This window comes from Crotalus tigris, unplaced genomic scaffold, assembly GCF_016545835.1.
Source record: "Crotalus tigris isolate CLP2741 ecotype Arizona unplaced genomic scaffold, ASM1654583v1 scf7180000019052.340009, whole genome shotgun sequence".
Classification (NCBI taxonomy): Eukaryota; Metazoa; Chordata; class Lepidosauria; order Squamata; family Viperidae; genus Crotalus; species Crotalus tigris.
The window spans coordinates 116,547-137,412 of record NW_024097346.1 but is presented as its reverse complement, the minus strand read 5'-3'; the positions used below and the strand labels follow the sequence as shown (position 1 = coordinate 137,412).

Below are 20,866 nucleotides of genomic sequence, written 5' to 3'. Positions count from 1 at the left end.
GAGCGCTCAATTTACAGCCATTCATTTAGTGACTCTTCAAAGTCACAACAGCACTGGAAAAAAGTGACTTATGACCATTTTTTGCACTCACGACCGTTGCAGCATCGCCACGGTCAAAATTTGGACCCTCGGCCACGGGCATACATTGATGTCCGTCGTAGTGTCCCGGGGTCATGTGATCCCCTTTTGTGGCCTTATGACAAACAAAGTCAATAGGGGAAAGCCAGATTCACTTAACGACCATATTACAGGTAGTCCTCGACTTACAACCATTGGTTTAGTGACCATTCAAAGATACAACGGCTCTGAAAAGTTTTTACACTTATGATCGCTACATAATCCCCACGGTCATGTGATCAAAATTCAGATGCTTGGCAACTGATTCATATTTACAACGGTCGCAGTGTCCTGGGGTCGCGTGATCCCCTTCTGCGATCTTCTGACTAGCAAAGTCAGTGGGGAAAATGCCAGATTTACTTAACAGCCGTGTTCCTCACTTAACAACTGCAAGAGGAGTCTTCAAACCTGGCCCTTTGATGACTCGTGGAATTCTGGGAGTTGAAGTCCACAAGTCATCAAAGGGCCAAGTCTGAAGAGTGCCATCTTAAAAACTGCAGCGAGAAAGGTGGTTAAAATGGGGCAAAACTCACTTAAGAACCATCTTGCTTAGCAGTGGAAACTCTGGGCTCCACTGTGTTCACAGATTAGGGACTACCTGTACATGGGTGGCATTAGACTTGCCAGTCACCCTTGGCGCTCCCCCCACCAAGTGTTCAAGCTGCCACTGTGGATTCTCCCCACAGCCATGCTGGGGATTGTGCCTGGGAGCTGGGAGTGACTTTCTGCACCAAACCGCCACACTGCCTGCTGTGGCAGCTGAGTAAATCCTCACCACCTCCAGAGTGGCTGGGCCTGTGTGCAAAGTCGTCTGCCTGTGGAAGCCACAATTCACCAGGACAAATTTGTACGGAGGATTATTTTCTCCCCCCCCCCCGTTTCCCCTCCTTCTCTGTCGGGATTGGGATTCGGGAGGCTGAAACAGCCACCCGTGCTTCATGGCCTCCCTCTCCCCACAGCTTCTGTCTCCCACACGTCTAGGGCCGGGGCTGCCGGCTGCAGGAAACCCTACAGGCCAGTTCTGTTCCCGGCGTCTCAGCTTGCAAGATTTCAGAGTCGGGTTCCTGCTTCCTCGTCTCTTTTTACTGACCCGTGGCTCCCGGCTCGACCTCCCCACTACCTCTGCCTCATCAATCACAGCCTTCACCCAGGCTCTGTGGGGAAGGAGGGGGGAGGCCGGTCCCATTGCCTCATTCTTGCAAGCTGCGTCTTCCCATCTGCCTGAGCAGCCACAGCTTTTCCAAGCGAACCAAGGGAGGCAGTGTGCAATTCCTACGATGCTCCCTTGCCTTCACCTCTCCAGCACCTTTTTTTTGTTTTTTTTTTACACACAATGTAAACTGCTGCAGAAAGGCTGCTGGGGGGCAGGGAGGGGTGTTCGCCCCCCATAAAACCCCATCTTGCATCTCCTTCCTTTGCAAACTTTCCGCTCCCAATGACTCCAAAAACGTTTTGCCTCATTAATTCAAACTCGGCAGGTAGAATTTCACACTGCTGATTTGTATTTTTCCTGTGTGTGTGTGTGTGTGTGTGTGTGTGTGTTTCTCTTCCTCCTGGTCTTCCGGTCCTGATCCAATCTGATTCATCTCCCGCACTGGTTTTGCTCCCTTTTTTTCTCCCTCCCAGTACGTTGATGGACTCCTAGCAAAGTTTTCTCTTATCCCAGGGGGTCTTCAAACTCGGTTCTTTTATGACTTGTGGACTTCAATAACCAGAATTCCTGAACCAGCCATGCTGACTCAGGAATTCTGGGAGTTGAAGTCCACAAGTCATAAAAGAGCCAAGGTTGCCTACCCCCTACCCCCCCCCCTACTATTTCCATTTGGTAGACAGAAAGTAGTCCGGCTGGGCAGCATTTGATGATTTTGCAGCCACTAGCATTGGGAAAGGGACAACCTCAATTCCACAAGGGCAGGGGAGTTGTTAGCTCCAACAAGCATTTTGCCTCCTTGCTTAACAATACAACAAGATGGTTAGTACAAGACACAACCTGCCACAACAAACTGGATCCCTGCAAAAAAAAAATCCGGTCCTAAGAAAATGCAGCACTCAGGTTTTTGCAAAAATTATTTAGCGGGTGATCACAGACAGGACCCTCTTCAGCACTAATATTTTTTTCTTTGGCAGATTCTCTAAAATATATAGAGATGGTCCCTCCCCACTTTTCTTCAGATTTGTTTTTAAGGAAAGCACTTCAGAAAGAGTTCCCAGCCTGACTAACATTAACTGGTTATGCGCGTTAATTATTTTCATTGCTTAAAAGGAAGCTGTTGAGAGGGGTGGATTGGGGCAGCAGGGACAAAGTTTATTTCTAATTTGCATTTCTGCTTTGGGAGAGGGAAGGCGATGCTGAAATTTTATGCAAGAGAATTCTCTTTAGAAAGATGGCATTTAATGACTCATATGATTTTGCTGGGCAAAAGAGAAAAAAAAATGCAATTATTTGTATGCAACCTCAGAGATTCAGTTTATAGGTTCATTTAGTTTAGAGAAAGTCCCAGTGAAAGTAATGGGACTTATTTCTGAGACAACATGCAGAGGGCAGCATCATTAGAGAAGTAGAGTAGGACCAAATGAGATCAAGTGTTATTCCCCCCCCCCCCAATGTAAAGTCCAAAGAGACTCTGATATTTCATCCAGTTCCCATTTTTAAACAAATATGTGGATCGGAATGTACTTATATACCAATGTTCTTTTTTCTTAATTTTGTGCTGTGGTTTGGGATAGGGAAGGAAGGAAGGAAGGAAAAGAAGGAAAGAAGGGAGGGATCTTTAGAGAAAAGAAAAGATAAAATTGCAAATATTGGGAGAATGAACACACACACACACACTCCAAAATATTTGACGGACTCTTCCTTGGAGAATTACTTCTAAAAAACTGCACACCAACGCAAGAAAAGTATGCGGCAAGGCATGCAAAAAATAATGTTTCCCAAACAGATTATGACATGGAAAGGGGAAAACGTAGTATCTGAACAGTGAGAAGCCAACCAGAATTGAAGTAGATGGATTTGCCCATCCGGGCAGAACTAAGCTTAAACTGGCATAACTTTATGGCAAAGAACATCTCACCGATGTGTTTGCTTACAACTCCCATCAAATTTTTACGCTGGTCTCTCAGGCTGCTGGGACCCAAAGACTAAAGACCTGGAAGGATGCTTTAAAATGTGAGGGAGCAATGGAGATGTTCTGGTGACTTTAGAGAGCAGGCGTCCTCAAACTTGGCCACTTTAAGACTTGTGGACTTCAACTCCCAGAATTCCCCAGCCAGCATTAAAGTCCACAAGTCTTAAAGTGGCCAGGTTTGAGGACCCCTGCTCTAGAAACTGTTTGGCCAACAGCCCACGGTTGAATTCTTTTTAAGAGAGGAAGATCCTGGTTGAACTGAGCCGTAGACCACTAGACCTACTCTTAATAATGACTTCTCATTCATGTGCCATAAATACAAGCCTTTACTGATGTTATTGCCAGGTTTTCTCCTTCCTAAAGAGAGAGAAACAGATAGTGAATCCCTACTCTTGAAAGATAAAAAGCCAACACAGAAAAGGGACTGCTCCAGATAATATTCACAGAAGAATGCACTATATTGGAGGAGTAAAGTAAACTCACTATTCTAGTGGTCTTTTCCAAATCTCAAGGAGCCTCCATGGGATGGTTGGAGATCAAAATAAACCATTCGCTGTCTGATTCATCATATGTGGGCAGCCCCCAAATCTCTGAAAGGAGGCTTCATTGAAATGAAGTGAGCTTGGCTCCCTACCAACATCTACCCAAAATGAATAATATGCTAATGGAGGAGGAGGAGGAGGAGGAGAAGGAGGAGAAAGAGGAGTGGTGGAGAAGCAGAAGGAGGAGGAAGAGAGAGAAGGAGTGGTGGAGGAGGTGAAGCACAAGGAGGAGAAGCCGAAGAGGAAGAGGAGGAGGAGGAGGAGCGGTGGAGAAGCAGGAGGAGCAAGAGAAGGAGTGATGGAGGAAGTGAAGCACAAGGAGGAGAAGCCAAAGAGGAAGAGGAGAAGTGGTGAAACAGCAGGAGGAGGAGAAAGAGGAGAAGGAGTGGTGGAGCAGCGGAATGAGGAGGAAGAGAAGAAGGAGTGGTGGAGGAGGAGAAGCCGAAGAGGAAGAGGAGGAGTGGCGAAACAGCAGAAGGAGGAGAAAGAGGAGAAGAAGTGGTGGAGCAGCAGCGGAAGGAGGAGGAAGAGAAGAAGGAGTGGTGGAGGAGGTGAAGCACAAGGAGGAGAAGCCGAAGAGGAAGAGGAGGAGGAGGAGTGGCGAAACAGCAGGAGGAGTAGGAGGAAGAGGAGGTGAAGGAGTGGTGGAGGAGGAAGGAAGAAGAGGAGGGAGAGGAAGAGGAGGAGGAGGAGGATCGGAGGGTGGAAAGAGAGAAGACCGAGCCAGGCACCTCCCCACAGACAGAGTGACTCTGCAAGTCAACAACAGCCAGTTGGCAAGTCCCCAGATTGCAAAAACCATTTTTGCCAAGCTTCCCTCCCGCCTTGCGCCCGGGGCAGTTACTCAAATCTCCGCGCGGCTCTCCGCTCATTTCCTCCCAACGTGCGAACACTAAGCCCATCTGGAACTGTTTAAAAGCTAAATATCCTTCTCGCCAAACCCCCCCCCCCCCGCTCCTCAGCCCAAACTCGGATTCTTCCGAAGTTAAAACAAGCAGGGAGAGGCGGGCGGGCGGGGAGAGGAGTGCCAGGCTGGGCTGCTGGTCCTTCTCGTTTGCCCGCCCGCCCGCTCGCCCGCCCGCTCGCCCGCGCGCTCGCCCCTCGTTCTCTTCCCACTCTAAAGTTTAATTTCTGGGGAACGAGAATCAATCGGCTTCTGGCAATTGGTCAAGCCCTACACATTTTTCTCATTAATCCAAGGGGCGCTCAGATTCCACGTTGCCGGGGCGGGCAGCGCAGAACGGCACACCGACCCCTCGGCTACTGCAGCCGAGGAGTCCCTGAAGTGGGTTTTCATGGGGCGGACAATTGAAGACGAAATTGGTGGGGGGGGGGGAGAGAGAGATTGAGAGAGAGAGTGAGAGAGAGAGAGATTAGAGAGATTGAGAGAGAGAGACAGAGAGAGAGACAGAGAGACAGGGAGAGATTGAGGGAGAGAGTGGGAGGGAGAGAGAGATTGAGAGAGGGAGGGAGGGAGAGAGAGAGAGGGAAGGAGAGAGAGAGGGAGGGAGGGAGAGAGAGAGAGATTGAGAGAGGGGGAGAGAGAGGGAAAGGGAGAGGGAGAGAAAGAAAAATTGAGAGAGAGAGAGAGAGAGAGATTAAAAGAGAGAGAGAGAAAGATTGAGAGAGAGACAGAGAGAGATTGGGAGAGAAAGAAAGATTGGGGGAGAGAGAGAGAGATTAAAAGAGAAATTGAGAGAAAGAGAGAGAGAGATTAAGAGAAAAAGATTGAGAAAGAGACAGAGAAATAGAGAGAGAGACAGACAGACAGAGAGACCATGGCAAAGGCGGGCTCCCTCCTCCCTTTATCCAGCAGGGATTTCATTTGCAAAAGTAGCCAGAGCAAATGCTATTGCAGCTGCTGCCGAGAGCGCCATATAGCACAAAAAGAAGCGGCTTTGGGACCGTGACTGACAGGTCTCTCCTCCTCCCCCTCCTCCCCCCCCCGCGAAATCCCTGAAATTGGTAAAGGGAGAAGCGACTCAGAAATATCAAAGTTTCTCCCCAGTTCTTGGGATAAACCCGTGAGACCTCCCCATCGACCGAAATCCTGCCAAAGCACATGTCCCTGTTGCTGATCAGAAGCCAGTTCTCAGCTCCCGCACGTCTCCTCCTCGCCTTCACATTCCAAGGTTGGGGGAATTAGGGAACAGGTGTTTGGAAACTTGTCTGCTTTTGGGAACAGGAACACGGGCAGGGGTGGGTGCAGACCCCCACCAGACACACGAGCAAAAGTACCCCCAAAACTTTCTGTGGTGTGATGGAAAAAGTGCAGCCCAAGATATATTCTGATGTAGGAAATAGACCTATACCTATAGCAGGAGAAGGAAACCTTGGCCCTTTTATGACTCGTGGACTTCAACTCCCAGAAGTCCTGAGCCAGCCATGCTGAGGGGAAAGGGAGAGGTTTCCAAGCTGAGCCATGCTGGCTCAGGAATTCTGGGAGTTGAAGTCCACAAGTCATGAGGGGGCCATAGTTCCCCCATGCTGGCTCAGGAATTCTGGGAGTTGAAGTCTACCCATCTCCGAGTGGCCAAAGTTGAAAAATACAGGCCTAGGCCAGGGATAGACAGCCTTGGCTCTTTTATGACTCGTGGACTTCAGCTCCCAGAATTCCTGAGCCAGCCTGGCTGAACTTGGAAACCTCTCCCTTTCCCTTCAGCATGTCTGGCTCAGGAATTCTGGGAGTTGAGGTCCACAAGTCATAAAAGAGCCAAGGTGGCCTACCCCTGACCTATAGCAATACGGGGGGCGGGGGCTCACTTAGCGGCTGCATCATTTAAGGAGGATGTTCAGTTGCGACTGTTGAAAAAGTAACCTGATGACCGTTCCTTGCACTTATGACTTAGCGACCGCTTCGCTTAACAACTGAGTTGCTGGTTGCAAATGTGGACACATTTAGAAAGCAGAAACAACACAGTACAGGTGGGCCTCGGCTTATGACCAGAACTGAGCCCAAAATTTCTGTTGCTAAGCGAGACAGTTATTAAGTGAATCACTTAATCAGTTGTTAAGTTAGTAAAGTGAAGTGAATCCAGCTTCCCCATTGACTTGGCTCATCAGAAGGTCACAAAAGGGGATCACTGTGACTCCGGGACACTGTGACCGTCATAAATATGAGTCAGTTGCCAAGCGTCTGAGTTTTGATCCCGTAACTCTGGGGATGCTGCAATGGTTGTAAGTGTGAAAAATGGTCATAAGTCACTTTTTTCAGGGTCGTTGTAACTTTGAACGGTCACTAAATGAATGGCTATAAGTTGAGGACTACCTTTACACTGCTTTCCTAGGGATAAGACCATAGTGGCGAACCTATGGCACGCGTGCCCACAGGTGGCACACAGAGCCCTCTCTGTCGGCATGCACGCCGTCGCCCCAGTCCTTGGCCTTCAGCTGGGTTTTATAAAACCTTTTCGCTTTAGGTCTCCGCCACTGGTGGAAAAAAAAGAGGTTAATCAATCAATCAATTTCAACTTCTCGTGGGAAAAAAAAGATCTCGCAAAGTTGGAATTGATTGATTGAACTTTTTAGTCCCACCCAGTCTGCCGTTACCATCGCAGCCACGCCCGCCCAATGGGCCACACCCACTCAATGGACCACACCCACCCAACGGGCCACGCCCACTCGGCACCCGATGATACATAAGTGGGTTTGGGGTTGCAGTTTGGGCACGGTCTCTAAAAGGTTCGCCATCACTGGCACAGGATATTAATTTCCACTGGAAAGCCACTGTACTGATAACCCCACCCTCTGTGGCATGGTGCTTTCCTATTGCTTTAATGCCACCACTGCATGGAGGAAGTCCAGCTGTTAATGAAGGGCCTGGCAAGGCGGGAGATGCCAACGCTATTATAAACAATATTACAGAGCTGTAAGAAATTTCAGCTGGCAAATTGGCACATGCAAAGCTTGTCTTCGCTTTAAAAATTTGGCTCAGCGCAGCCGAGATCGGGGCCAGCAACTTTTCCTTCCGTCTTCCGTGCCCTCTCAAAGCAAAATATGGCAAAATGCTCTTAGGTTGTGCCAATTGTTACCCACAAACAAACAAACAAACAAACAAATACCCCCAAGATGCCTCTTGCTACGTACATGTCACCTGCAGGTAGTCCTCAATTTACAACCATCCGTTTAATGACGATTCAAATTTACACTGGGGTGTTGGAAAAAAAGATTTACACTCCTTCAAGTTACCATCAATGTTACCACTTTGCGGCCACAGGATTGCAATTCTGGAGCTCGCATTTATGACTGCGCCTCGCAGTCACACAACTGCCATTTGCGACCTTTCCAACAAACATCAACCGGAGGAGCTGGATTCACTTAAGAACTATGTGATCCATCTGTAGCAAAATGTTACGAAATCGGGTCCAGTTATGTGATGACTCGCTTAATGACCGCTTTGCTTAAGTGACCACTAGTCTGGCCCCAGTTGCATTGGTATGTCGGGGACTATATATCGATTAAAAACTCATCGCTGCTAATTACAACCAGAGGCATGGCCCATGAGGAATAGGATGTAATTGTAGCAGAATTATTTATAATACAAGAGAACAATTGTTCTATTTTCTATCCCACGTTTTTCTCCCACTTAATCAACATGAAATAAAGCCCTGTAAAGAAAGCTATTCCATAAAGGTTTGCATATCTGCGCTATCATAAGAAAATCCAGATATTTCTTGCAAACAAGCTGACTCCCACTAATCTCCTTTAAAGTTGAAGCCAAATCTGACATAAAAGCTTTGAGTGGCAAAATGAATTTCACCGACTGGGCAAGCAAGAGAACCTGTAATTCAGTGGTGTCCAACCTTGACCGCTTTAAGACCTGTGGACTTCAACTCCCAGAATTCTCGAGCCAGCATAGCTGACTGGGGAATCCTGGGAGCTGAAGTCCAAATGTCTTAAAAGTTCTTCAGATTGGACACCCCCAGCTGCAAAGGATAAAGCGAAGTAATGGTCAACTTGGACTTGATCTCAGCCCCAGTTCTTCCAATTTAAGAAAAAAAAAAAAGCTGTCTGGCCAAATAAGCACCTGCTCCCCCTTCCCTCCTGCTTTGGCACCAAATGCGGGAGACGCTTAATCTGGACAAACCAGTTTGAGTCAGCAGAGCAGGCCAAACTGCAATTCAAAAAAAAAAAAAAAAAAAAGGAAAGGAAAGGAAAACAAGATGCACAAAGCAAAATGCGCTGTGATTCAGGTTTTCTGGGGATGTCTAATTAAGAATTCCACAGGCCCAACCGCCAGCAGCCTGTGGAAAACAGGAGAGGGGAAAAAAAATGCAGCGCCTTGGCTTCCCCCAAAATTTTCAGCAACGTGTCCCCGCCTCGGTTGCAGCTCGTAACCAAACAACCACAATACAAGTCACGAAAGCAACTGGAGGAGAACTGCCCAGAGCAAATGGCTCCCAATGAGAAGACGAACAGGCTCAACAATTTAACATTTCAGCATTTGAGGGAGCCGAATTTTGCCAAGTAGACCAAAGCGGAACTGGCTTAGTGCGGAAAGACAGCACAGAAAACAGACAACAACTAAAAAGCGAAAACCTTTAGAAATGTTCATTTTTTCCCCATTCTGGGCTCAAAAGTTTACTCTTTTTCTTCCCATAAGGCTGGACCAGCTTGCAAGGAATAGGAGGAGATTGAAGGAGGCCGGCTGTGTTTCCTCCTGTTCTTGGACCGGATTTTACTCAGCCTTATCCTAAAGGATCAACAAAACAGCAGGACTATCACATTCCCGTTGTGAGAGGAGACAGTTCAGTGAACTGTAATTAAAAGGAGAGAAAACCTCTCTGCATCGAGAGAAAATAACAAGAGCATACGCTAAGAATAATTTAAGGAGGGGTACTCGGTGGGAAAGAATATGAGATGCTACGGTTCGGCATCAAATGCGCAGGACAGCAACACGGGCATTATAATATCAATCCATCAGCTTACTTTGCGGCCACAGTTTGTAGCAACAAGGCAGAGCATAAACTAAGAATAAAACTGGTTAAAAGGGGGAAAGAAATTGGGGAGGGAAAAATCATACAGGAAAATTAAAGTGAGCAGAACTAAGATTACAGCTGACAGCTTCAAACTTTCTAAGTTTCAGAGGAAGCAAGTCAGTTCTGACAAACCACTGGAATGCAAGAAGTTTGTTCAACTGTTCAGAGTCAGATACCCTTTAAGGTTGTGTACCACCAACGTCTCTCCCACGCCTCCACTGTGGGATTTCACCATAGACAGGCAGTAGAAGACAGAAGATACAATATCTTTTTCTTGTCTAACTCAGCAGCACCTCCGCCATGCATTATGCTAAAATGTGTTCTATACAGTTCACTAAAACAGAGAGGAATGGAGTGCAGAAGCTTTTATCAAATTGTAGCACGGAATCTGAACCAAGTTCCTCATTTTTTTTCCAATGCAAGAAAACTTTTGGAGAAAAAATACACAGCCCTACCCCAGTTATTTTGCCTTTTGCTTTGCATTCGGCCCATTCTTAGCACCAGCCGGTGCTCTATTTATGATCTCTGGTGCAGATTTCAATTCTCACATTATCTACAAATATGTGTCGAACAGGAGGGAGAAAATACATCCTTTGACCCATTCCATAAGCCCTGAAAGCTGGTTACAGGGTTTTAAGAGGCATCTTCTTGGCGTAAAGTGAGGCCACCGAATTGGCGCAGGCTGAAGTATTTTTTTTTTATTCCTATTGTCCCAAATATTTTTTCCTAAATTGCACCAAAGGGTGACCCACCAAGATTCTGGTAGCCCCCTTGCCAACTAATGCATTTTATTAAAACTCTTAAGATTTTGTGAGCTGTAACTTAGTTTTTTAACCGTATTTAATTTTTTCTTTTTGTGCTGGGGTTTTCATTGGTTTTAGTCGATTTCACGGCTGTTCCCCACCCAGAGTCACTCGTTTGAGATGGGTGCTTATGCAAATTAAATAAAATAAGTAAATCAAATAAAAATAAAATTCTCTTCCACAGGTACATGGAGTGGCTACACCGATGTAAGATGTAAATTGGATGAGGAAGGAAAGGGGAAGACATGGTAGTTATATCATGAATCTTACGTGTCGGACAAATGACAAGCCCCTCATTAATTAAGAATTGTAATGTGCATGTCAGAACTGTGTAGTATGGCTAAGGTGGCTTTGTCCCAAGTCCTTTTTGCAAACCACGCTGACTTTCCATGGAAGAGAACCTCTGCAGCTCATGGGTTGAACTGTGATGTCTCTGGTGCTCCCTGAGCTTGGTAGCTTGGTTGCAGACATCTCATTTCACTGATGATGCTACCAAGCTGGGTAATGAAACGTCTGCAAGCTAGGCTCAGAGAACACCCAGGATGCCATACACCGATTTTAAAAGTTAAGTGCAGCAAGCTAGACCAGACAAAGGAACAAAACATTTCTCCTGCAACACAGAGGCAGATAGGAAACCCAGCCTTGTCTGCCCCACGCTAATATCCAGACTCCTTTTTGGCATGGCTCAGAAAGGGGGCAGAAGCCACCTCGGTGGACAATCCGGCACCCTTGACCTGAAAAATAAAGGACAAAGGTGTTTGAAGAAATTGGCCCCAAAACTCTTAGAAGCCCTGGAAAGCGCGATCTTATTTCAGCTAAATTAAACCATGCAAACGTCTCCTTCGAGCTCATACCCTGCTGCCATCAATCAACTCTTGGTGGCCATCATATTGTTTCCAGCATAGAGGCTAGAATTTCTGGAATGGAAGTGGAGGGCTGGGGCAGCAGCAAAGCAAGCAGCGAGAAAAGAGGCTGGCGTTTGGCAGTCAAGAGCTCCCTCCATCTCCCCGTGGTCAATGACCACGGCGGCTGGGTCTCGAGTTAGAAACGCAAACGCGGATTGTTTTCAGGGACCAGAGTTAGCCGGTTCCTTTGCCAGGGAAAACCAACCACATCATTGCTCCTGAGCCAAGCTTCCCTTCCCCAAGCCAGCCAAGGTGCTGCTAAGCTCAAGGGGAAAACACAACACTGTGGCTTCGGATAGATCCAACATGCTTATGTTGGAATTTGAAGAAAATCCTCTTTTTATTTTCCCTTCCAGCGTCACCAACCTCTCCTTATGGATAAAACTTGGGTCCTTTTTCCAAACCTGCCATTGTCTCTTCTCCTGCATTGCCTTGCAGAGAGAGAGACAAGGGTGGGGGGAGATGGGAGCTCACCTCGCAAGAAGGTCAGAGCAGAACCCTGTGCAAAAGTGTCTCCATGCCAATGGGTTTTGTGGAGAGAGGAAGAGGAGAAAGAACCAGCTAAGGCTAAAAACATGTGTGTACATAATAAGTGCCCCCCACCCATCAACCACAAAAGTCCCAACTCTTGCAGCCCTGGGGCAGAAGATAACAAACAAGCTGGGAACTGCATGCTCTTTTAGCAAGCCAAATTGGACAGGCCACAGAACACAGGTCAAAATCCCCAGAGTACTCAGCCGCTGCCGCTTAATGTGGAACATGCGTGCATGGATTTATTCCCGGCACTAAACATTAGGCGTTTGCTAAATTTCCCTTTAACAGTGCTACGGTCCTGCTACCCAGGTTGGATCTCCCTTTCTCAGTTTTATTTCTATCGTCGCTTAATAAAACCACATACAAAATGATAAAAGGACGGCCAATGTAGGGAGGGAAGGATGCCAGCCCAGCCCACGGGTGCCTCTTGATTGGAGTCAAGAGCGCCTGACTGATAAATCACAGCATATGCAGCATGCATGCTATTAATCAATTCGCAGAGTCCAGCTGGTAGAAAAACTGGAGGAAGGAGGGGAAAAAAAAAAAAAAGAACCAAGCAAATTAAGAAGCCATCTTTTGTGCATGAACCACGTCGGAGTGGGTTAACACAAGAATCTCCAGTTATTCAATGGAAGCTGGAGTTTGTTAGCAGCAGTTCGGAAGACGGCCGACCGGGGTCTGAATTTTTCATCCCCTTCTCTCTCACATACTGAACAAAGCTCTAGTGGATATGGTGCCAGGAATAGAAAGTTGGGTTAAGAGGGTCCTCTTAACCCAACCCCCCCCCCCATTGTGTCTAATCCCAGCACCCAGAAAACCAAATCAGCTACAAGATAAAGGCTACCTTAGCTAGGGGAGAATTTAAAAAGTGGAGGAGCGAAACTCTCAACCCACCCCAGTTATTAGTCCTATAACCTTGGTTGCTTAAAATGCCAATTTGCCTTTTGGGATATGATGAGTTACAAATATACTTTACTGGCAGGGCCAAGATTCTCCAGCACTGCAAGCATAAAAGTTCTGGTATGTAAAAATATCATACAATCCTTAACGTAGGAGCAGGCCATATATTCATCAGAATGGTGATCCATGTCCCACCAATGATTTTTCTACCAAGATTGTTTAATTTCCAGAAAGGAAGAAGAGCGTTAGCAGATTTCTCTAGAACTTGCATGGTTTTTTTTCTCCTTCTTTTCCCTTTTAAAATACCCAGTGCTAAGAAAGCATGAACGAAGAAAGAAAAAAAAAGTTCTACTTCTCTATCTTTTCTAAACTGTCTCCCAACAAAGAGAGGACTGGAGCCAATTCAGACCAACAAAGTGCTTTGGAAAAATCAAACTTAAAGGCTGCATCAAACAGGAAAGGAGGGAGGAAAAAAAGACATTTAATATACGCTTTGAAGATTTTAAGGAAAACAACAAAATGCTCCCTGGCCAGGTTTAAAGGTGATTTCAAAGAAGGGGGAAATGTTTGATATACTGTACTTCAGAACATTCCAGGAAAAACTCACATTAAAGCTGCAGATTAGGAGTGGTGAGGTGAGAAATTAAGGCGCTTAAGAGAGAAGCAGGATGAACCTGTAAAAATCAAGTTATGGGAAGGTTTAGTAAAACATATCAGGATGAATCAACTTCTGCTTCACCATGCTAAAGGGTGCTTCTGACTCTGGTTTTTCACCCTGAGACAAAGCGCAAATTTCCAAACCTGAGACAATGTTTGAACCCAGAGTTTTTCAGCTGCAACTAAAACTTGAAACACACCAACTTTTTGCACAGGATTAGAAACAAGTCCTCCCCACATTCTCGGAAAAACAACCTGCAGGAATGCAACAACATCATTTGAGGCCTTCGAGATCCAGCGGAGAAGAAAAAAAAAACAGAGGATCGACTACAGAGTCACTAAAAGTGAAATGGGCGGCTTCTAAATGTGATTACATTAAAAAAAAAAATACACAGAGAGATTTTCTCTTGGAAAACTGCCTTTCTTTCAAAGTAATGAGAATATAGGAAAGCATCAGCTGAACACAAAACAGTCCTACCCTGGAAAACAGCTCTGAACTTTACAGAAAGCTTCTTCCCAGTTATTTAAATTTAAAACAGGAACGGGTGTAACCACAACACAGGGACCGGAGGTTCACACAAGCCTTTCTTTCCTTAATCAAGGTTTGTTAAATAAGCCGCCATCGATTAGGCTCATGAGGAATGTTAACTCAAAACAAAGCAACCCCACATTTTCACTTAGCGTGGTCTCCGGTGACAAGGAAAACTTTGATTTCCCCAGCAACCAACCACTTTTTGCAGAACTTTCGAACTTTCGCCCGCAAGAAAAGAGCCCCTTTTCTGAGATAGAGAATTGGGAATTCCCACATTCATTAAAAAGGGCAGCAGTTTAAAATCCAGGAGGAGCGGTTTTCTTCAGCTTCACATCCACCACTTATTTTCACCTTTTTATAAACGGATAGATTTGGAAGGATTGTGTCCCGCAATAGCGAAGCAAAGGACTTTGGGCTGTGTCCTCTCGCCTTACTCTGCATTACACCATGCTGGAGCTTTTCTGAACCTGGGAAATTGGTCCAAACAAACTAGGGGGGGGGGAGAAATAGGGAGTTGTGTGAATATAGCTGATGAAAAACGAACAAGGTCTTAATCTGCGAATAGCTAAGATTCTCCCAAGAGTTTCAAACTGAGGTTTGGATTTATGAGCTGCTCCTCACCCAATTTATCTGCAAAACCTGCCCAATCCTTAAGGAGCCCTTTTTCGGGAGACAAATCTCTGCCAAAGAGTTTAGAAAATCTAAGGAACCGAAGATAAACGGAGCCTTCAAGCCAGGCAACCAAGATACGATTACTCCAATCTCCACAGAACTAGTTTATTGGCCTCGGTTAGACAATCTGGGTGTGGGGGATCTCCAGAGGCTCTCTAGGCCCGGCCAACCCTTCGCAGCACAGGTCCGACTCCCGTGCAAAAGAGGTCGTGTGGATCGGCGGGCAGGAGAAGGCGAAACGCGTGTCTCGGGTTCCCCCAAATGATTGACAGTTCCCAACCGTCTCCCACGCCATAACCCCATTCCCAGGAGCGCGCGTCTCTCCAAAAGCGGCTGGATCCAGGCAGGCGCCAATCCCTCCCCGAGACCGCGCTGACTCCCGGCGGGGCTCACCTTCCAACGCGCGGCAGCCCCCCGGCAGGACCAGCAGGAGCAACAGCGGCGAGAGCAGCAGCAGCAGGAGCGTCCCCGGGGGCAGCAGCTGGGGTGGCCCCGGGCGGGCCGCAGCCATCGCGGGGCCGGAGCCCGGCGGCGGGGCTGCTGCAGGATCCTGAACCCTGGGCCGGCTCGGAGTCCTTCGGCGACTCCAAATGCGCAGATCCGACGGAATCCCCCCCCCCTCGCTTCAGCTCCCGCGATTAAACTCCTCCGGGCGCGGGGAAAGCGATCCGAGGTCCAGCTAAGCTCGGAACGGCGCCGTCCGGCCAAAGCACGGGATCCTCGCCCGTCGTCCGAACCCGGCGCGGAGATGCCTCACGAATCCCGCCGACGAAGGGACCCCGTCTCGTAGCCCCCGACCTGGCGGCCGCTTGGGTGTCCCCGGAGCTCCCCAAGACACCCCAAGCGCGCGTCGGCGGCCGCCACAAGTCCAGCTATGCAGGGGCCAAACCCGCTGAAGTCCGAGGCGTTTCGGTGGCGCCCGGCCCGATCCAGTTCGGGGCCGAACCAGCGGCTCGCCTCCGCTCAGTCCCGCGAGCGGCCAGCCGTCCCGCAGGGCTGCCACCACCGAGCGCTGCGATCGTCTTGACGCGATCCCTACTCCGGTGTATCCAGGCCCGTGGGGACGGTCCGGCGCGTTTCGGCTTCACGGATCCTCGGGTTTCGGGGCTGGGTCGGTGCCAGCAATTCCGAACTTGTTTCCAGCTACCCGGCCCCTCTTCTCTTTCCCCGGGGTGCAAGACCTGGGACGCTCCGTGCACGTCGGCCGCCAGCGAGCGCCGATTCGGTCCTCAGCGAGCACCCAACCCGCTTCGCGATGCTCCACCAGCGGCTCACGCTCTCGCTCTGAGAGCTCCGGCTCAGCCTCCGCGGCTGAGACCCAAGGGGCGTGGCTCAGCTGCCCATCATATCCCGGGCCTCGCCCCTGGCAACCTCGCACTCGCTCGGCGCAAGCGAGAGGCTGAGGGCTCGCCCCTAGCAACCGCCAAGCTTCCCGCCGATTGGTTCCGCGGCGTTCTTCGCGTTGCCGCCTCGGAAGGGGGAGCTGGGGCGAAGAGGCCGGCTTTCTAAGAAAGATGAATTAAAAGGGGCGGGGCTGGCGGCCAATCAATGGAATGTGACCCCGCCTCTGCCGCTTTCCTCCACCTCCATTGGCCGAGCGGCATTGCAGTAGCGCGAGGGGAGCGCGCCACCTAGTGGCCGCGAGTGGGGGGGGCACGGCTTTAAATGGGACGCCCGTTTCCGTTCCCGCGGGGGCGTAAAGGAAGGGGATGGGGGAGAGCAGCTGGGCATCGGTAAACCAGATTCGGGCATTACTCCGGAGTAAGAGAATAGGCGTGGCACGTCTCCAAATCTTCACTCCCTTCGCCAACCAGGTGCCCTCCAGATATCTCTGGACCTCTGGAGCACATCTGGAAAGCATCAGATGGCCGAGCCGAATTAAAGGGTGTAGATAGACGATGATGAAAGCTATCGCCCAGATCGACTTTAAACCGTCTCGGTTCCCAATTTCAACGCATCCTCTGATGCTGCGAGATGACATGGTGAAAGGAGGGAGGGGGGAGGCTTGGAAGTGTTGTGCATGTTTCTTTTAGGGTAGGCTACAATGGACCTTCCCTGCAAACGTTTCTTACGAAGCTGGTTTCTCTGTTCTGCTGTTTCTCATTTGATGTTCGGCGCTGGAACTAGGAGCACAAGGCAAGGAGCCGAGATCTCCCCCCTCCTTCCAGTTTTACAAGCTTCTTGCACGGGGAGGGAGGAAAGAGGGAGAGTTGGGTCCCACGCCGCGGAGAGTCCCATAGCCGTATAACTTGTGCTCGGGCTGGACTAGAAGACCTCCAAGGTCCCTTCCAGTTCTATTCTAATTGATTGATTGTGCGCCCGATCTCTTTGGCTGAAACGCCGATGCTCTTTCATCCAGACCAGCCTTGCCTGATTCCGAGCGGGCGATTGCCAGGCGTTGCTCCGGATTAGCTGCTCCGGATTAGCGTCGACCTCTCTCGGATCCCGAGAGGTAAGCCTTGAGCGATCGGCGTGGCGGATCGCAAGACGGGCGGAGAGAGAGAAAAAGAGAGAGAGGGAGGGAGATTAAGAAAAAAGGATTGGGAGAGAAAGACTGGGAGAGAAAGAGAAAAATTGAGAGAGAGAGGGAGAGAGAGAGAGAAGGAGGGAGGGAGAGGAGGGAGGGAGAAATTGAGAGAGAAAGAGAGAGAGGAGGGAGGGAGGGAGAAACAGAGAGAGAGAGAGAGAAATTGAGAGAGAGAGAAGGAAGGAGGGAGGGAGAGAGAAATTGAGAGAGAAAGAGAGAAAGAGAGGGAGAGAGGGAGAGAGAAGGAGGGAGGTAGAGAGAGAGAAATTGAGAGAGAAAGAGAGAGATAGAAGGAGGGAGAGAGAGGAGGGAGGGAGAAATTGAGAAAGAGAGAGAAGGAGGGAGGGAGAAACAGAGAGAAAAAGAAAGAGAGAGAAATTGAGAGAGAGAAGGAGGGAGAGAGAGAGATAAAAGGAGGGAGGGAGGAGAGGGAGAAATTGAGAGAAATTGAGAGAGAAAGAGAGAGAGAAGGAGGGAGAGAGAGAGAGAAGGAGGGAGGGAGGGAGAAACTGAGAGAGAAAGACAGGGAAATTGAGAGAGAGAGAGAGAAGGAGGGAGGGAGGGAGAGAGAGAGAGAAATTGAGAGAAATTGAGAGAGAGAGAAGGAGGGAGAAAGAGAGATAGAAGGAGGGAGGGAGAGAGAGAAATTGAGAGAGAGAGAGAGAGGCTTGCGCTGCCCCGAATGAGAGGCGGCAGCCGACGGACACGTCCTCAAGACTCAGCCTAGAAAACTAAATAGGCCTGGCCTTAATTGTGCAAACCGAGAGGCCGTGACGACGCTACTTGGCAGCCGCAGCCCGGCATTCAGGTAACTGTTTCCGAACTAAGCCCCGTTCTCTCCCTCTGCCTTCCGCGATGGTCTTGCTTTTCCTAGTGGCGCTTCCAATTTTCGTGGAAATTCTCCTTTTTTTTTTTTTAATTGGAGAAAAAATGGTTTAAACTAAGCTTGCTCCCCCGTTGATCGGCCCTCCTAAAATATCCTGTTGCAGGAAATTAGAGCTGTAGCTGAAACGTGTCTCCTAATCCTCCTGTTTGCTCAAGGATAGCAAGCAGGGATGTGTGTTTCATGATCAAACAGGCTCAGCAGACTTTTATTTCTCTCCCCTCCCTGTCAGTTTCCCCCTGATTTCTTCATTCAGGCTTTTTTTTCTCTCTCTCTCAATTTGGCAAAAAAATAAATAAATAAAATAAAAATGTTGCTGCGTTAAGCCTGGAAAAGTTGGTGAAGATGCTCCGGAAGGGATGCTGGCATTGATGGGTAGATATTCTGTGCCATAAGATATTCAGCTAAACAAATTACAGCAAAAGAGATGGGATCCTCCCCTCAACTGCTCCGAGTCAGACAAATGACTCTGCACATGCTCAGACGCCCTTGCTTTGGGGATGGGGGTATCAGCCTTGACTTAAAAAACCAAGCATAGCCCCTGCTGTGATTGCAAAATCGGCCCCCAGCCGTCCCTTGAAAAGCGCTGCTTCTGCTGAATGGATTTTTTTTTTATCCTTTCCAGTAATTGCACAGAGATGCCCTATGATGGAGTAAGCCAAGTAGGAGCCTTTGAAGGAATGTACAGTAGGAGGATAAGATATCAGCAGGAGGGGGGGGGAGAGGAGGCAGAACTGAGATATTTCAGGCATGAGATGAAGGACAAAACCGTGTTTCCTCATTCCATGTTCCAGAATTAATTTTGCTGGACCTCTGTGGTCCTTCTGCCCCACTCTGGGTAAAAGAGGTTAAGGTTGGAAGTGCAGAAGATAAGCAGTTCCCCTTCCTCTTCTTCCTCTTCCCCTTTCCTTCCCTTTCCCTTCCTCCCCATCCCTTCCCTTCCCTCCTCTCCCCTTCCCTTCCCCTCCCCTCCCCTCCCTTCCCCTTCCCTCCCCTTTCCCTTCCCTTCCCTTTCCCTACCCTTCCCTTTCCCTTCCCCCCAACCATTCCCCTTCCCTCCCCTTCTCCCCCTTCTCCTTTCCCTTCCCTTCCCTCCTCTCCCTTTCCCCTCCCCTCCCTTCCCTTTCCCTTCCCTTTCCCTCCCTTTTCCCTCCCCTTTCCCTTTCCCTTCCCTTTCCCGTCCCTTCCATTTCCCTACCCTTCCCTTCCCCTTCCCCCTAACCATTCCCCTTCCCTCCCCTTCTCCCCCTTCTCCTTTCCCTTCCCTTCCCTCCTCTCCCTTTCCCCTCCCCTCCCTTCCCTTTCCCTTCCCTTTCCCTTTCCCTTTCCTTTCCCTTTCCTTCCCTTTCCCTTCCCTTCCATTTCCCTACCCTTCCCTTCCCCTTCCCCTTCCCCCCTAACCATTCCCCTTCCCTTCCCTTCTCCCCCTTCTCCTTCTCCTTTCCCTTCCCTTCCCTTCCCTCCTCTCCCCTTCCCTTCCCCTTCCCTTTCTCTTCCTCTTCCCTTTCCCTTCCCTCCCCCTCCCATCTCTTCCCCTCCCCTCCCCTCCCCTTCCCTTCCCACTATTTCCTTTTGCCTAGTGTTGTACCACCCCTGGTCAAAAATCATATGGTGTATTAGAAGGAAAAGAACATAAGAATGTTCTTTGCAATGGTTAAGGCCTCTGCCTAAAACCAGGAAACTGTGAATTCTAGTTCCACTTTGGACAAGAAAGCTGGCTGGGTGACTTTGAGCCAATCACTAGGAGACTGTGAGGTCTAGTACCCATTTTAGGCACAAAAATCGGCTGAGTGACTTTGGGCCAGTCACCAGGAGACGGTGAGTTCTAGTGCCGCCTTAGGAATGAAAGCCACTGGGTGACTCTGAGCCAGTCATTTTCTTTCAGTCCAATCCACCTCGCAGGTTTTCTGTTTGGGGGGGAACAGGAAGAGGAAGGGGTATGAGGAAGGTTTGTTGTCTTGAGTTATTTTTAAACTAATAAAGGTGGGATAAAAATCTAATAAATAAACCACATAAACCACAAGGATTCCATTTTCTTTGGGGGGAAGAGAAAGAGATTTTCAGAGAATCTAGAAAAATTGAACCCTCTAATTTGATAGCAAAAGGAAGGCATCTTATAAACATGGCCACATCTGACACCCAACCCTGTTTTCTTTTAACTTATTTATTTTTCTATTGCTTTTAAAATAGCGTTAAAAAAAAAACCAAACAGAAAATGCAAATAAAACACAAAGATAAAAATACATGCATATATTATCAAAGGGGAAAAAAAGACTTGGAAAATATTTTTTAAATGAAAAAATATAATGTGACTCTCTCTCTCTCTCTCTCTCTATCTATATATCTTATATATATATATATATATATATATATATATATATATATATATATATATATATATATATATATATATATATATATATGAATAATAATAGCATTAAATAATTATATGAAAAAATAGAACTACTGCTAAAATGATATGCCTTTTCCTTTGTTGCATTTTTTCCCAACTGTTTTTAATGGCTCTCAACCCTGTTAGTAGCTTTCCAGCATCTGGCAGGATTGCTCCATGACTACTTAGTGGAAAGATGTCAATTTCGGGTGTGAAGAAAATAAAATCAACACCTCCTTTTCACTTCCCAAACCTCAAAAGCTTGAAGGCGGAGATGGTTCCGGCATTTCATTCCCGTT

General features: G+C 48.2%; 1 protein-coding gene across 3 annotated transcripts in view; it reads right to left on the bottom strand.

The window, feature by feature from the left end:
• Window positions 1–15,409, bottom strand: part of EPHB3 (EPH receptor B3) — a 138,509-nt gene extending 123,100 nt beyond the window's left edge. For all 3 annotated transcript variants that reach the window (XM_039358656.1, XM_039358658.1, XM_039358657.1), the window contains exon 1: window positions 15,159–15,409. In XM_039358656.1, coding sequence (XP_039214590.1) covers window positions 15,159–15,276 — 118 coding nt within the window. In that variant the 5' untranslated portion in view covers window positions 15,277–15,409. The remainder of the gene's footprint in view (window positions 1–15,158) is intronic.
• Window positions 15,410–20,866: the final 5,457 nt, after the last annotated feature.